This window comes from Chelonoidis abingdonii, chromosome 3 (genome assembly GCF_003597395.2).
Source record: "Chelonoidis abingdonii isolate Lonesome George chromosome 3, CheloAbing_2.0, whole genome shotgun sequence".
NCBI classification, from domain to species: domain Eukaryota; kingdom Metazoa; phylum Chordata; order Testudines; family Testudinidae; genus Chelonoidis; species Chelonoidis abingdonii.
In genome coordinates, this window is record NC_133771.1 from 160306505 (window position 1) to 160323409 (window position 16905).

At 47.6% G+C, this 16905-nt stretch overlaps 1 protein-coding gene across 2 annotated transcripts in view; it reads right to left on the minus strand.

The window, feature by feature from the left end:
* Positions 1 to 9988: 9988 nt before the first annotated feature.
* The window catches only part of LOC116830622 (uncharacterized), a 77254-nt gene continuing 70337 nt past the window's right edge, over positions 9989 to 16905 (minus strand). For both annotated transcript variants that reach the window (XM_032790213.2, XM_032790212.2), the window contains one exon: positions 9989 to 12424. In XM_032790213.2, the coding sequence (XP_032646104.1) occupies positions 12296 to 12424 (129 nt within the window). In that variant the 3' untranslated portion in view covers positions 9989 to 12295. The remainder of the gene's footprint in view (positions 12425 to 16905) is intronic.

The following is a 16905-nucleotide window of genomic DNA, read 5'->3' on the forward strand; positions in this document are numbered from 1 at the left end:
CTAGAACAGGGCCTCATCCTCCCTGATTGAACTAACCTCGTTATCTCTAGCTTGCTTGCTAGCATATATATACCTGCCCCTGGAAATTTCCACTACCTGCATCTGACGAAGTGGGTATTCACCCACGAAAGCTCATGCTCCAAAATGTCTGTTAGTCTATAAGGTGCCACAAGATTCTCTTCTGCTTTTACAGATCCAGACTAACACAGCTACCCCTCTGATACTTGACACAGAGGGTACACACCTTCGCTCGTAACGGGAGCAACTGCTTCCAAGTTCTGGGCTCAGGGGTATGTAGGGCCTGATTTTCAGGAGCTACTGAGCACTGACACTACCCTTTATTACTACTGGAATTGTGGTTGCTTAGTGCCCAAGAAAATCAGGCCCACCCAGTTGGGGAGGGGTTAGGGGGATTTGTGAGCAAATGATACATCCTGGGAGTAGGAAATATCAATCAGCTGAGCAAACAGCACAGACTGCCTCTGGGGTACAAGGGGCTGATCCTCTGCATAGAGCAGTAAACTGCAATTCTGAAGTCATTGGCTCAATTCCTGCTTCTACCATGATTTTGCATATGATCTTAGCGAGTTACTTAATCTACTGGGTTTCTCAGTTTTTTGTAAGGTGGGGCTGATACATCACAGGGGTATTGTGAGGCTAAAATCTCGTAACGATGTATAAATACCACTGTAGAGAGAGGTTCTGTGGCATAATATGAACTGTGTATACTACCAAGGAACATAAACTGGTGAACTCAGCATCCTAAGTGGCCCCTTGCACTGGACCTGACCTGAACTACTGCACTATAATGGTTGCTGCAATCTTCTTCCTTGTGTTAATCCCACCAGGTGGGGTCCCCTCTGTGAGTCTTCTCCCTCCAAAGTGCTCTGTTCAATGCCATATCCTCTGTCTTCCTCTATGACATGCCACCACTACTTTGTGGGTCGGCCTCTGTCTGTTTCCTTCAGTATTGATCTGTTGGACTCTCTTCCCCACATAGTTGTCTGGACTGCGCTTACCAAAGTGAATAGTCTAAGCCTGCACTCCCTCATTCTTTCATTTATGGGTGTTACTTTGAACGTGTCTCTAACATACGCATTCTTCACATGGGTCTTCCTGCCTACACCACTCATCCAGCTCAACCTTTGCATTGCATTTCTGTGGAACAGATTATTTGCTCATGTTTCTTCTTTGTTGCCCAGCACTCCACACCATATATTAAAACCAGACAGACTACCGTTTTATAGCCTGGTATTTTCCTGTCACATACTATACCACTTATGTCTCTCTCATTTGAGCCAGGCATTTATTATCCTAGCTCCAATTTCATCCTCCAGTTCCCCATTTCCACAGCTTCTGGAACCCAGTTCCTGAAAAAATTGTGCTATTGATATTGTGTGCCCATCTAGTTTCAAGGATAATTCTTCAGCATTTAGCTTATTGAAATCATATGCCATACACGCTGTTTGTCCTTTGTTTATTTTAAGTCCATGTCTCTCCAACGCATCAATTTATCAAGATCTTCTTTTAGACAGTCTTTCTCCTCACTACATAGAATTATATCATCTGCAAACTGCATGTACCAAGGCGCCTCCTTTTGTATGTTCCTTGTTAGGGTATCCAGGACAAGGATAAACAAGAGAGGACACAGATGCACTCCCATCTTTACAGACCGTTCATCTGTTTCTCCATTAGAAGTTCTGACGATTGACGTTGCACATGGCTGGACCAAACCGCACATAAAGTGCTGGTACCATTTTCTCACTTAACCCCTGCCAGATGACTTTCGGAACTAGTCAAAGGCCTTTTCCAGATCAATGAGCACCATGTGCATATTTATTGTCTACCTTCCTGGCACAAAGCCATATTGATTTGCATTAATATTGACTTCCCTTCTTAGTCTCTTATCGATGACTCTCTCTCTCTCTCTCATTGTTTAATTGTATGACTCATCAACTTTATACCTCTATAATTTGTGCAGTTGCCAGTAGTGTTTTTTCTCATGTATATCAGCACCAAGATACTTTACCTCCATGTGTTAGGAATCTTTTACCATCTCATGATTGAGTTGAACAGGAATGTCACAGATGCCTTCTAGTCCCATGCTTCAGACTGAATTCTGTGTGGATCTAGGGTCTTATCATTTTTTATTTATTTTATCTGGTGTGATAGGCTCCATTACATCAAAGTTGATTATTTTGAAGTCACATTGTGCTCTTGGGTTTTCTGCACTTAAAAGCTGTTCAGAATGCTTTTTCCATCAATGCTTTATTTGACTATTATCAATCAGCACCATACCACCTTTGATGAACCTCACTTCCTTTAGAGCTGTTGTTTTTGTCCTGTGTTTTCACAGTCTGTGTGTTTCTTTTCCCACTTCTTTTGTTCCTAGTCCTCCTTAAAGTTACTCAAAGACCGATGCTTTCACTTTTGCAGCTACGTTCCTGGCCAATCTCTTTACATCTTCGTATTCCTCCAGATTTTGTTTGCTCCTACCCCCTTGCCAGAATTTAAACTTTTTTCTCTTATCTTTTATCACTGCTTGTACTTGTTCTCCCCACCACCAAGTTTCTTTTTGAAGAAAGATTTTCCCCTTTTGATTCACCCTTAACTTCCTTTGCTCTCTCCAATATATTTGTCGCCATCAAATCCCAAAACTTATCCACTCCTTCCGTGTGGTACTGACCTCTTCTTCTCAATAACCAACTTCCTAAAGTCCTTCTCAGCCTTACCCTGCAATTTTTGCCACCTTATCTTTGGTGTTACACTCTTTGATTTTCTCTGTATCTTCATTCTAAGAGACCTATATAAGATGAGTGGTCTATATTGATTAGTAAGACTCCATTCTGCAATCTCCTTGTGGTCTTATATCTTTTATTTTCCACCAGGAACCAAGGCAGTCATCAATCTGGCTTCTAGTCCTTCCACTCTTGTCAGTAATCAGATATTCAGCTCTTTTTGTAAAGAATGTGTTGGACACATATAAGCTGCACTTTCACCTCTTATTCTTGGATTTGTAAAGGATGAAGATGTTCCCCCCCCATACAATTGTGATGGCTCTGAATTCCTTTTCTGCTTCTATTTATATTGGATTTTTCTTAGCAGTCTCAGGTAATTGTATTATTGAATTACCATTGACCTAGCTCCTCTGTCTTTCCCCTCTCTTGTTTAATGTCTGCTTTGAAACAGAGGTGGATGAATACGTTTGAATAATATTACATAGGCCACAAATGACTGGGTTTTTTTGTTAAATGTTTTATAATGATCTAGCTAATGCAGTATTTATCATCATAGACAGCAGCATGTGGCACCATCATGGGTTTTATGTTTATGGGCCTGATGCAAAGCCCTCTGAAGTCAGTGTGTATTTTTCATTTACTGAAATAGGCTTTGGAGAAGGCCCTAAGCCCTCAGTTCTGCCCTTGGAGACTTTCAGAGTTATCCCCATCCAGCTGAGGATTCAGTACAGTTAGGCCCAAATGCTAGATCCAGTGCATAGCAGAGTATCCAAACACCCTGGTAGTTTACAAACTTCCTGCCAAGACATGGAGTGGCAGGGGAGCTAATCCAGGGCCACTTCTACCATCTCAAGGATCCAATGGCCCCTGATTCTACTGTGAAAACCCTACTCCTCCTCTTGAGGGGGAGGTGTGGGTGGTGGATCCTTGTAGTCAAGCCAGATTGACTGATTTAGTCTGACTGTCATAATCACGTGTGGCTGCGCTCACTCGTGAAGAAAGGGACTCAGCAGTTCTGGGTTCTAGCCCTGTCTCTGCCACATATTTCCTATATGATCTGGGAGCAATCTTTAACCTCTCTGTGCCTCAGTGATCCAATCACTAAAATGGGAATTACATTGCCTTGCCTTCCGTGATGCTGTAAGTCTCGGTTCATTAAGAACTCTGAAGTGCTTCACTGTTCCTGGACAGCAGGTGCTCTGTGGAAGTTCCAAGTATTATTAACACTGTAGCAATAAGCCAAAAGTGGGTTTCTGACCTGGCTGGTTACAACTTGCCTCAAGCAAGTATCGGGCTCAAAGACTGAGGGACTCTAACAACTCTCCAAGTGCAAGAGTCCTATACAACCCGAGTACAGCTGTTCTGATATGCCATTGCCAAACAAAGGTAACAGGACTGGGTATCTTGGGGGCTTATCTGTGGGAATAGAGAGCTTTTCACCTGTATATCACTGGGGCCAATCCAGGTGTAGGTCAGGAGAGACTGAAAGCGATCGCTGCCTGTTATCCAACAGTCTGTCTGATGACTGATGTTGAAATGACTTGGTGGTTCCTCAAAGCTGAGCAGCACCAGCACCTGACACCCTCATCGGCAGGTGCAGCCTCACAAAGCCAACAAGAAACAGGCCTGTTGTGTTCACCTTTACCATTCCTGGGTGCTACATGGAGGAGCAGCACCCTTTGCAGCCAGTGCACCAAGGACCATTTCATAACTGAGGTAAAGTTGTCTCTGCTTTCTTTCCTGCCGTGAGGACACTGCTCCTGCTCTGTATGCCTGGGGGAGGTAGGGAGAGAACCATGTATAGCAGACAGATGGCCACACAGCCAGCTCAGTTATTACCCAAGTAAATTAGGTAAATCACAGGCTTACAAGCACTCTCCCTGAGGTAGGAGGGGAGCTGAGGCCATGACTGAAAATTAACTGCCTCTCAAAGGAAGCAGAGGCGAACGCGGCTGGGAAGCTTGCAGTGCTGGGGGGTTACACTGAAAAGGGTGTTGCACGCAGACTGTGTTGTTATAGCACTTTAAAGCACAAGAACAAAATGTTTGGGACATGCTAATGACACCAGGAGAAACAGCCGCACTTTGATTGGGTAGTAATTGTTCTAATTATTTTCCACCAGAGCTGACATGAATATAACGTAATTGGCCTGATTATTTGTCAGCACTGAACACGAGGAAGAAAACAATGCCTGTAAATAGTGGTGGATTTATTTTTGGGATTAGTTTAAAGGTAGAAAAGGGCAAAGCATCTCTTCAGGAAAGGGACCAATAACCCGCTCGCAGGCTGGAGAATTTACAAAGGCACTTTGGATTCAAAGGGGATTTATACACTCAGGGCTCTGTTCCATTAAAGGTGGATTGGTAGCACTGCCTAGTGCTAGAGTTGCCAAATACTTCTCATCATAAGAACCTGTTTTTATTTGCCAGACTTTAACCATTCACATTCAGGCTGAAATATTCCATGCCGAGTGCCTGCCTGAGGTTGAATTGTTTTTGGAAAGTTTCAGCAAAATTGGTTCAGCCATTTCCAAGAATGGGGTTAAGGAAAACAACATTGTTTTGCCCATGTCAAAACCTTCGTACCGCTGAGACTGGGACAAGTGCCCAGGGAGGGAGAGTGGAGTGAGAGTGTGTGGGAGAGACACTAAGATCAGATGAGGTGCTCTGTGTGGGAGACTGGGACTGGCTAGGCAAATAGCCTGGGGAGGGAGACTGGGACTCGGACGAGGAGGTCTGAGGGGGACTCTGGGACTGCCTGCTCAAGGACACTGGGATAAGGATCCAGGGGTGAGGGAAGACTGGAGTGAGGGGTAGAAGATATAGGGCTGCGACAGGTTGGAGGGCACAAAGCAGAAGAGATTAGTCTTGTGGGGAAGAGGGCCAGATGGATGTATGACTATTAGAGAACACGCCCCCTCAGAGCCTGAAATGAAACCCAATATTCCTGAGTTTCACTATTCCTCTGCTGTTAGCAAATTCCTCTGAAATCCACTGCAAAGTGTGTCCTGTCCCCACATACAGCACATAGGTGCAGGAACTAGCGGTGCAGGGGGTGCTGCAGCACCCCCAGGTTTTGCACAGGATCTTGGCCGCCAACCCCACACCCGGGGGCTCCACTGCCGGCCCCAGTCTGAGGCTCCACATTTGCCCCCAGCCATGGCTCCAGCCTCGGTCACCTTACCCCATGCACATTTCTCCCTCCCAGAGTCACGGCCCTGCTCCCGGCCCCAGCTCTGAGGGTGGTGAGGGGTACGGACAGGAGTAAGGGGGGTAACACCTCAGCACCCCCACTCTGAAAACTGGTCCAGCACCACTGATAGAGGTTGCCAATGTACTACTGCTATCAGTTAGTCTGTTAGTTCAAGGTGGCTGTGGTGTGCAGCATAGTGATTACACTGAAATTCCCAGAGGACCACTCTGTAGAAAGCAAATTTCCTTCTATTGAAGATGACAAATGTTTTGCCAGTAGAAGCGGTTACTCTTTGCATTTGACATAAGATGCTTTTTAAACACATCCCTCTATGCATTTCTCGGCTCAGTACTCCGCCCCCACAGCAGTTTCAGTTCTTGTACTTGTTTGACCTCAGAGCTAGTACGTTGTGAACACATCGCATTGGGCTAGGCAATCGACACCAAGCCAGCCAACCCGCTAACAGACAGAGCTATTATTACAGTGGGCCGTGATGTGCTGCAGCCACAAAAAGGAAAACAGATTGTTGGGCTCCTTGTATGTCCGGAGATATCTGCATATCCTGTCCCGGGCTAACTGAAAACATGTGGTCAAGCACTGTCAGCCTGGCTTCCAACTACACCATTTGCTAGCTCCTGAAATCTCAACATCTTTTCTTTCCTTGCTTCATTGCTTGTCCCTTGAATAAGTCAATTCAAATCTAACTATTTGCCAAGATGCCTGTTGTTTAAATGCATTTGTTCTCTTCACAAATACTGACTCATTTTCCTTTTGAGGATGCCATTGGCCTTTGAAGATTTCCTCTCTCTCACTGAGTCCACTTGCCCATTGCATCATGGGGCAGTGAGTTATTGAGGGAAGCCTGCCCTTGCTTGTCCCAAATCCCAGACAATAGATCCTTGCTCACCTCCACTATGCCTATGTGGAATTCATACATAAAGCACGGTGGCTTCTTGCCATTTCTCAGCAAAGATTCAAGGGCAGAGTCACTAGTGAGGTGTTATGGTACCATTCCCCACTCTGAACCTTAGCGTCCAAAAGATGGGGTACCATCATGAATTCCCCTAAGCTTGATTACCAGCTTAGGACCTGTAGCGCTGCCACCAACCAGGAATTCCAGTGCCTGGTACACTCTGGTCCCCCCAAAACCTTGCCTAGGGACCCCCAAGACCCAGACCCTCTGGACCTTAACACCAGGAAAGTAAACCCTTTCCCCCACCGTTGCCTCTCCCAGACTTCCCCTCCCTGAGTTACCCTGGAAGATCACTGTGATTCAAACTCCTTGAATCACAAACAGAGAGGAAAATTCACCTGTCCCCCTTCCTTCTCTCTCCCCCTCCAGTTCTCCCTGAGAGAGAAAGTTAATCCTGACACAGAGAGAAATTAGCCTCTCTCTCCCTCTTCCCTCCTTCTTCACTACCAGTTCCCTTGGTGAATCCAGACCCAGTTCCCCTGGGTCTCACCAGAATGAAAAAAACAGTCAGGTTCTTAAACAAGAAACTTTTAATTAAAGAGAGAAAAACAGGTAAAAAATTATCTTTTAATTAAAAATGAATACGTACCAGGTTTTTTGCATAGACACTGGGAATACCCTCCCAGCCTAAGTACAAATTAACATCCTTTCAGCAAAAATACAAATCTGAACTCCTTCCAGCCAAAATGCACATTAAAACTCCTTCCAGCAATGCACATTTCGCAAATAAAGAAAACAAACATAAGCCTAACTCGCTTTATCTACCTAGTACTCACTATTTTGAACTTATAAGAGCCTGTACTGGGGAGATTGGAGAGAAACCTGGTTGCACGTCTGGTCCCTCTGAGCCCCCAGAGTGAACAACAACCAAAAACTAACAGCACACACAGAAACTTCTCTCCCTCAAGATTTGAAAGTATCCTGTCTCCTGATTGATTGGTTCTCTGCTCAGGTGACAGCCAGGCTTACTGAACTTGTTAACCCTTTATAGTCAAAGAGATATAAAGTACTTCTGTGCTATTAACTTTTCTTATCTGTCTATGACATGAGGTCTTGCTTTGCTAAGACTTTTACAAAATAGAAGCCGGATTCTGCACCCATTTAAGTGAGTGGGAATTTGGTCCCTGGCTTCAGGGAAAAAGTAGAATCAGAATTTCTTATGAAACAGAATTAAAATGACTTTTGTCCAATGACAAAGTGCAGTTTGTGATGGAGCGTCTTTGTTTTTAATTACAGTTTTCCATTTAAGGCCCAGATCGTGTGTCTGTTAATGTAAACAGCAAAAACATCCACTGACTTCAAAGGTGCGGAATGAGGCTCTCAAAATTCTTGACGTTTCAGTCAATACAATTTCAGGAGACTTTATTGGCGTGACAAGCTGTGACAAAAAGTCTGCCAGGTTATAGTGCAAATTACTGAAATTCTGCAGGATCCCATTCCAGAAATGTTGCTGCCTCCCCTGGTCCTATAAATGGACCCAATACATGTAGGATACGTGTACATACATACACTTCCACCTACACGCCCCCCGCCAAACACACGTCCTGCCCACCCCACATGCACATACTACCCCCCCTCCCCTGCACCTACAAACATACTGTGATGGAGCTGCAAAGCAGGTGAACTCAAGGCCCATCAGCCCCCTCCCCACTGTATATCCACTTCCTCCTGGCTAAGAATGGATTATGCTGGTGTGTTTGCTTTTCAATTAGTTATCTTGGGACTGATTATGATTTCACTGACCCGAGTTACATCCTGGAGTAAGTCCCCTTGCTTCAGTGGCATTACTTCTGTTTTACCCTTGAATTTGCCTAATGTTGGGTTATTAGTGAGAGCAATGTGCTGGAACACCAGCTAGCGTTTAGAGCAGGTTTTTAAATGCCTTACGTTTCCTAGTGCGTGGCTGATGAAAAAGACATGCCTACTGCAGGTGTGACGCAAACCAGCCATAGTAAAGCAATGCATAGGATGGTCTGAGGACACGGTTCAGCATATTTAGGGGGGACTTTGGATGATCAAGTGGATAGTAAGTAGATTTCTATAGGGATGGATGAACCTCAAAAGGATTGGCAGGTTGGATAAACAGCCAAAAGGTCAGATCTCATCTCAAATTGGGCCAGTTAAAGGCTTTCTGGTCAGGTGATACACAGAGCAGCCCAGTTAGTAATGCCCTGGGCCTCATTCTCCTCTCATGTCACCGAAATTCATGAGGGACGCCACCAAGATCGATGAAGAAGGCAGCAGAATCGGAGCTTCTGGGTCACTCCGAGGCACAACAAGGTCGCTTCCCATGCAGAGCTCAACAGTCTATTTTCTGCTCTGAGGGGAAACACCTGCACGTCCCCAGCTAGAGACACTAGTAGCAGGGGTGAGGGTTGGGAAGAGAAGTTACAGGTGCTGCCCTGCTACTCAACCACAAGAACCTCCCGCTTCCCCCCGAGCTGTGTGCAATAGGGGAAGGGCTCACTCTGAAGCTGTGAGATCCCAGGAATCAGGAGAAGCCAAAAAGAAGCTATGCTGAGCTAGAACGTGCTTTGTCACACATTAACCCCCATTTCTACAGCGGGTGACACGATCCCTGCTGGGTATGATTTGCAAAAGGTACTTGGGAATCCACAGGGCTGAAAGGAGCTGTACACATGCAAGTTATTTATTAGATTACTGTTATTGTAGTAGACTGAGAAATTCCCTTTTGCCAGCTCTTGTGATCTTAGGGCAAGACCTGATCTCTGACGTTTAACATAAAGCCCCAGCTCCTAGAGCCAAGTGATTAGGAGGAAACTCTTAGCGTCCATTTTTTTTGAAGTAACCTTCTAGCCCTCATGGCTGTGAGAAAAGCTTAAAAAAGTGACCCAAATGCCCCTTAAAGGCTCAGAAAGCAAATACCTTCCCCCCCCCCGACATATTTATTCAGGGTTTTTAAGCCAATCTCCTGATTTGGGGGGGGCGGGGGCATGACTCATGATTTTTGAAGATTTGGAGATGGCTGTATTGCCTCTGTCTGGCTCATTCTCCATTCCCTCTGTGAGCACACCCAAGCCTTAAAAGACAAAGAGACAAGATCAAGAGCAGGTGTGAATATAGCAGCTGTTAACATTTAACTTTATTTTTCTTCTGATTGAAAAAGAAAAGAGAGAAAAGTTACAAAAGTACGAAAGAAAGGCAACGATATTGACAGGAACTCTTTGTTCTCCAGTCCCACCTCGTGGAATATCGTAAGAGACGGCAGCACACGGCATCGCCTCGGGCCAATGAAAACACCTCATCTTGCTGGATGATCGGGGTCTGATTCCAGCAGCACCGACTGAAGTCTTAGAGGTGGGGGCACCCAAACCTTGCCCAACTGAGGGTCACACTGGCAGTTTGAGGCCCGTACCTAATATGCAGAAAAGGGAGTCAGGATATTGCTGCCCTCATCTTTAATATGGAGGGATGTGGCCTGAGGAGATGACAGCTCTCACCATGCAATGCTCCACCTTTTGATCCGGCAGCAGTTAAAGATCATGCGCACCATCAAAAGAGGGTATAAACAGAACCCACCCACCCTTCCCCCCCATAGGGAGGAAGATCAACTAGGAGCAACATCTGTTTTGAAATGAGCACACCCTGCTGGTAGCCACTAAAGCTTTAATTCCCAACAGAAGCACCCAGAGAATAAATCAAGCCAATGCCCTTTATTTAATGCTGGTGAAAGGGGCTTTATCTGCAGCCTTGAAATCCTTTAGTCACAGCAAGGCAGCATCAGGACATGTTTCTGCCCCCTGCCCTCTCCTTCCAATGTGCCCCAACTCGGACCTGCAAGGAAGGAAGGGGAGTTCAGTCTCAGTGGTCCACCTGGCCTCTCTGCTGAGATTCCCAGCAAAGAGGCCAGTTAGTACTGGTTTGCCATGTGAGCTGTCCATGGAGAGTGGGACTGGGAGCAGGCCAGCTCATTTTATATGGGGCACTAAAGAGCTCGCCACACAAAAGCGTGTGGGAATTTTTCAGAAACCTCACAATTCCTCCACTGGGCCCCTTGTGCTCCAGAGAAGGAGAGGAAGTTACTGCAGCCCTGCAAAGGATGCAGCTTACGCCCCCTTGCACCTGCCCAAGGCTCAGAACTCTTGCTCAGAACAGGGAAGCATCCAGGGAACAGGAGCTTCTGTACCAGACAGGGACACAGGATCTGAGTGCACCGAATACGGAGCCTCCCCAGCTCAGCCAAGCGAAACAAGGGCAGTCCAACATTAACTGCATCTTTCATGGCACAAACTACCTGACCAGGGAGATCTCAAAACTCGTTCAAGTCTCACTGGTGACAAGGCCTTGTGAGATGCTTGGAATATGCCTACCCTCTGGAAACTGCTGTGGTTTGACAACAAGAGCGCCCTCCCACCATACCTGTGTCAAAATCATTTACTCTGCTGGTGTGATCAGACTCAAGTGAGCTCAGCATCCACCACAGCACAGTTTACAAGGCACTGGCAGAATGAGGGCTCAGCAGGCTTCCCGGAGAGCATGTTGGACTTTGCTGAACGTGGTGTAGTGTCCCCAAACTCAACCTTGTCTTGGGCCAGTCACAGGGAGATACCCGATGCCAAACCCCACACTACCTCTAGGCTGCACACAGCCCCAGTGGAAAGGGACCCCAAGGATGCCCCACTCCTCTCAGTTTGTCACTCTAGCCTTGTAGCATGAGGACTGAAAGCAGCGGTCTGACTGTATCCATGGTCAGCTGACTACAGACCTTCCATTTCCCACTGCAAAGCCCAGCAGAGGATATGGGGATTCCCTTAACACTGGTGCTCTGTGCCTGCCCATTTTAACCATCTTTAGTGCCCCAAGAGCAGAATAATCAGGGTAGGCACCTGCAGGCTCTACATTCACACTCCCCAGACCATAATTCCCGGGGCCCCTCAACTGTAACAGAGCTTCAAATGAGCATCATTTCAACAACCTTGCAGAAGGGCCCTATTCTCTTTGTAGGGTGCCCTAGCCAACCTCTGGCTCCAGCCCTGAAAACTCTTCAGTTTGGGGGAAGCAGCTGGCCCTCCAGCAAAGCATCTGAGGAGAAATCTACTCAGTTCTGGTGGGCATGCGGCAGCAACCTGTCCGGTCTCCACTGCTGGCCTCTACACAGTGACTGCCTGCTAGCCCTGGAGGGCTAAATACACCTGGCATGTCCATGTGGCTGACACCATCTTCATGGCTCCACTGTAGCTTATGAAGCAGACTTGCTCATTTCACTCCCAATGATGTGAAACTGGGTACTGGTGCAAATCCACCAGTTTCTCCACTGCCACAGAGATTTCTATTGCAAAGATGTCCCCATTCCCCCTGGTCCTCCATCCCATCCCATCCCTGTTGGGGGGATGGGTGGTACGACAATTCCTGAGGTTTCGGAGAAACTCCTTCAGTAGGCACATGACGGTTCTTCAACTGGAGCTATTGGGCTCAGGGGCTTCAAGGTGCTGAGGGAACGGAAGGCAAAGGTGGATGGGTCATACACCAAGTGGGATGGTGGGCGGCTCCCGTTCACATTCTGTATGGAAAAAAGAAAAGGCAAAAGGACTTTGTCAGTGCTCATGCACGCTGCAAGCAGCGAACTGGTTAGTAGGTATGTACACGACTGCCCTCTCCTACACCAGATTATCACCACAAAATAAGCAGCTTCTGGTATTGCAGTCAATATCTGTTAGATATGGCCCATACCCCAAACCCTGGGCTCATGCACCCTGAAACGTTGGGGATCTGGATCCAGGTTCTGCACCCTGGGCCCATCTCTACCATCTCCCTCTCAAGTCTGCCATCTCCTCTCTCTAGCACATCTCCTCTCTCTCTAATCTGTTTCATCTCTCTAATCTCTTTCTATTCTACTCCATCGATCTCTAATGTCTCTCTAAACTTTCCCTTCTCTAATCCACCCCACCTCTTGCTTTCTGTTGTCTGCCTCTCCAATCTGTCCCAAGTCCATCTCTCTCTCTTCACCCTTTCTCTGGGGAGATTTGACTCTAACCAGGATTACAGTTTGCCCGTGAACCTCTTGGATTTGCAGTCTCCCTCCCGAAGGAGTTACCCTATCTCAATTCACTATAGGCAGGTTCCTCTGTATGCGCCTGATTTTCAGAAGCTTTGAGCATCAGCAGCTCCCAAGGAAAATCAGCTGGAGCAACGTGTGCTCAGCATGTTTAATAATCATGTCCTCTCTGGATTTTACACCTGGCATGGAGACATCCAGACTGCTATCCCTTCTGGGCCAAACCGAGCCCCCTGCCTCAGACCAATGTCACTGTCCAGGCTTCCTCCGAGGGAACAATTCCACATGGATGAACCAGGTTTAATAAACAGGAAATAAAATAACTCACAAGGTTGCAAAGATGGCCCAGGGTGGAAAGTGGGTGGGTGGTGACCAATGGAGTTGATCTTATCTGCAGAGCTAGGAGAGAGAGCCCGTTCCATGCAGCAGACAATGCAGTCCCCAAATAAACCACACTGCCTTCAAAGAATGCCCAGGAGCTGGCTGGAGCTCACTCAGGGCCCTACAATTCGTAGTCAGGGCCTCGCAGCCTGCTTTGTACCATGTCTCCCCCCTGCAGATTCCTCTCCCTGGCCCCCAGCATGGCAAGCGCAGACACAAAGTGAAGACCCTGCAGTGATGCTGTATTGCACCACAGGCTGGAAACACTGCTCACTGGGAGACTCTTTGGAATGCAGGGCTTGGACCTGTGGATCAACCAGCTCCACCGCTGGCCAGGGGTGCGACAAGGGATAGAGGCAGAGATTCACCTACCTTAGGGACGCACAATCTCTCCCTTTTATCTCACTGTTTTCTTCTATTAGAGCTACATCAGCTATCCAGAAAAACCACAGCTGCCCCCCCCAGGTCTGCTCCCCATTCCACACTCCCGCAGCTCCGCTTCCACTTCCACACAGCTCTAGCTCTGTGCCCCCAACTCCCAGCTATGCTCTCCAGCTCTGCTTTCCACCTCCATGCCTTCTTCTGTCCCACTGCCGCGCCACCCTCCACACTCCTCCTTCCTCCAGTCTCCCAGCTAGCTAATCTGGCTGCCCCTCACCATTCTTATAGAGCGCCCGGTACTGAGTGTCCCATTCTCACTGGCCCACTCCCCTTTCAGCCAAGCATCTTCTACAGTAATAAAAATGCCTAGAAATCCTGCCCTCACACTGCGGGCCCGCAAGCCAGTCTCTCTCACACACACACACACACACTCACCCGGGCTACAGCACAGCGTGGTTTGCAAACCATCCTTGCCTGTCTCCAGCCTATCTGGCATTCAGCCCTGGCCTTGCAAAGCACAAAGGTCTTCTGCCCCTGAGGAGGTAATGACCAATCTACCCCTAGAGCATGACACCGTCTCCCCCTTGGCCGGGAGTGGGTATCCATTAGCACCACCAGGGGGCAGCAGAGCATTCAGGTGGAAAGCTTGCGTAGTCCCACAGAGAGTTTATGTACTGGAATTGGGCTATTGGCCACTTACGGTTAGCATTCCCTGGTCCTCTCCCTTCAGTCCCATCCTGCTTCCACTGAAATCATTGGGAGTTTGGCTATGGGCATCATTGAGAACAGTGCGTGGCTGGGAGAGAGGGCAGCTGTGGACTACACCTTAGGCCACCATGGGCTACATTTGTCCCTAAGGCTGCCAGTTGGATGCATCAAGCTCCGGCCTCTCCTCTGCATCCCCTAACAAGGCCTTGCTATTTTCCTGAATGCTAGTGTTACTCACCCAGCCTGGGTGGACGGCCCTTTTGTCGAGAGAGCAGAGCTTTTAGAAACAATTAGCAGCTCTTTTGTCCCTTGGTACAGAGACATGACCTCTGACACCTCAAGGTCATGTCTAACATGTGGCTGTCACCAGACCCTGAGGCCTTAACCTTTGATCCCCTCTTCCCACTCCCTGATGGATTTTAATTTGTGATCAGCAGGGGGACACAGCCTTTCCCTGCAGGCTTTCCAGCCAGCTGAGGTAGTCAATAGGGTCATTACATCTTAGCTATGGAAAAAAAATCTGTTAGATCATCCAGCCCCTGCAGCATTTACTCCAGTCTAATGATGAGAACAGGGATTGGTGTGGGCTGCAAAGGGTGCAGAGGGGAATCAGCATTTCTAGGTTCTAGTCCCAGTTTTGCCACTAATCTGCTGTGTCCCCAAGTGACAGTATTTATTTAAAAAGGCGACCCACACAAAAGCATGTGTGTGCCCTGCCTTGCATGCACAGCTGCCCCCTCATCCGCAAATCAAGGTGGTCGTCAGCATGGAAGATGCCAAGGTTGCGTCTGGCATCAGTTCAGCCCAAAGCTCCAGCCAACAAATCGTGCTCTGCTACCTCCCCTGCCACCTTGGCTGGCCCAATGAGAAACTAGAGAGGCAGATTTAAGAGCCTCTGCTCAATAGACACCTGCTGTGGGGTTATATATGGTGCGTGCTCTGGCAGGGCTTGGAGCTGGCTGGCGGGTAACGTAGCAACCCCTATTCAGAGCTAAGGGGGCAGAATAAATCAGCAGATTTGTCCCTCTCCTGAGCAAAGGAGCTGCCTGTCAATGCTAAGAGGGGATGGGAACAAAGAGCTGGCAGTGCCCTCTATTTTGAAATGCCAGCTGCGACCAGGGGAGGGGTCTGAATGAGGTGATTTCTGGGGGGTAGCAAAGACCCAGGCAGCAAGAGAAAAATCTGGGGAGAGAGGGACCCAGAGGACCTAAGAAAAGCCACCCACAAAACTCATCACATCTTGGGCAGAAAGGAGCTCTTTCATCCTCCAGAGTCCACATGTGGACGAAGCGGCCTTCACACTGCCCCAAGGAACCCAACATGAGGCACCCAGCCCAGAACGAAAGCAGAGGTGGAGCCGAGAAAGCTGTAAAAGACACGGTGGGAAAGGAGGAGCTCCCAGGAGGCTGGTCTCTTCCGAGTGCTTCTTCTAACTGATCCATTGCTGCCCTGCCTTCAACCTAGCCTGTTTGTTGTATTCAGCTGCTGTTTCCCACCCCCTCAGTTGTAAGGGAGTTGGGGTGGGGGCTGTCTGTTTACTATATCTATGTACAGCACCTTCTACAAGGGGACCTCATCCCTGATTCTGGCTGCTTGTCTGGGTAACGATGGCATACTAACAAAATAATAAATAATGTTACGTTTGTGTCACTCCTTTAAGACAAAGGCACTGTAGAGACTATACTGTAAGAATCACTGGAATGCAGCCAACTCTGAGGTAGAAGTTGGTTCACAGTGCACAACAGCCCCACACAACAGCTGAAGACAGGAACTGAATATTGTATCCAACTGAAACCGCAGGGGTGACAGAATCATAGAACTGGAAGGGCCCTCGAGAAGTCATCTAGTCCAGTCTCCTGCATTCATAGCAGGACTAAGTATTCTCTGGACCCCCACCCCGACAGGTGTTTGTCTAACCTGCTCTTAAAACTCTCTGATTATGGAGATTCCACAACCTCTCTAGGCAGTTTATTCCACTGCTTAACCACCCTGACGGAGTTTTTCCTAATGCCCAACCTAACTGCCCTTGCTGCAATTTAAGCCCATTGCTTCTTGTCCTATCCTCAGAGGTTAAGGAGAATAATTTCTCTCTCCGCCTTTTATGTACTTGAAAACTGTTGTGTTCCTTCTCAGTTCTCTTCTACAGATTAATCAAATCCAATTTTTTCAGTCTTCCCTCATAGGTCATGTCTTCTAGACCTTTAATCATTTTTGCTGCTGTTCTCTGGACTTTCGCCAATTTGTCCACATCTTTCCTGAAATGTGGCACCCAGAACCGGACACAATACTCCATCTGAGGCCTAATCAGCAATGAGTAGAGCAGAAGAATTACTTCTCGTGTCTTGCTTACAACACTCCTGCTAGTACATCCCAGAAGGTTTGTTTTTTTGCAACAGCGTTACACAAACCCGGAAATCCTGGATGCCCCATCATCTCGGGCATTGGCACTCTCACTGAAGGACTGTCTGGATATGTGGACTCTCTACTCAGACCCTATGCCACCAGCACTCCCAGCT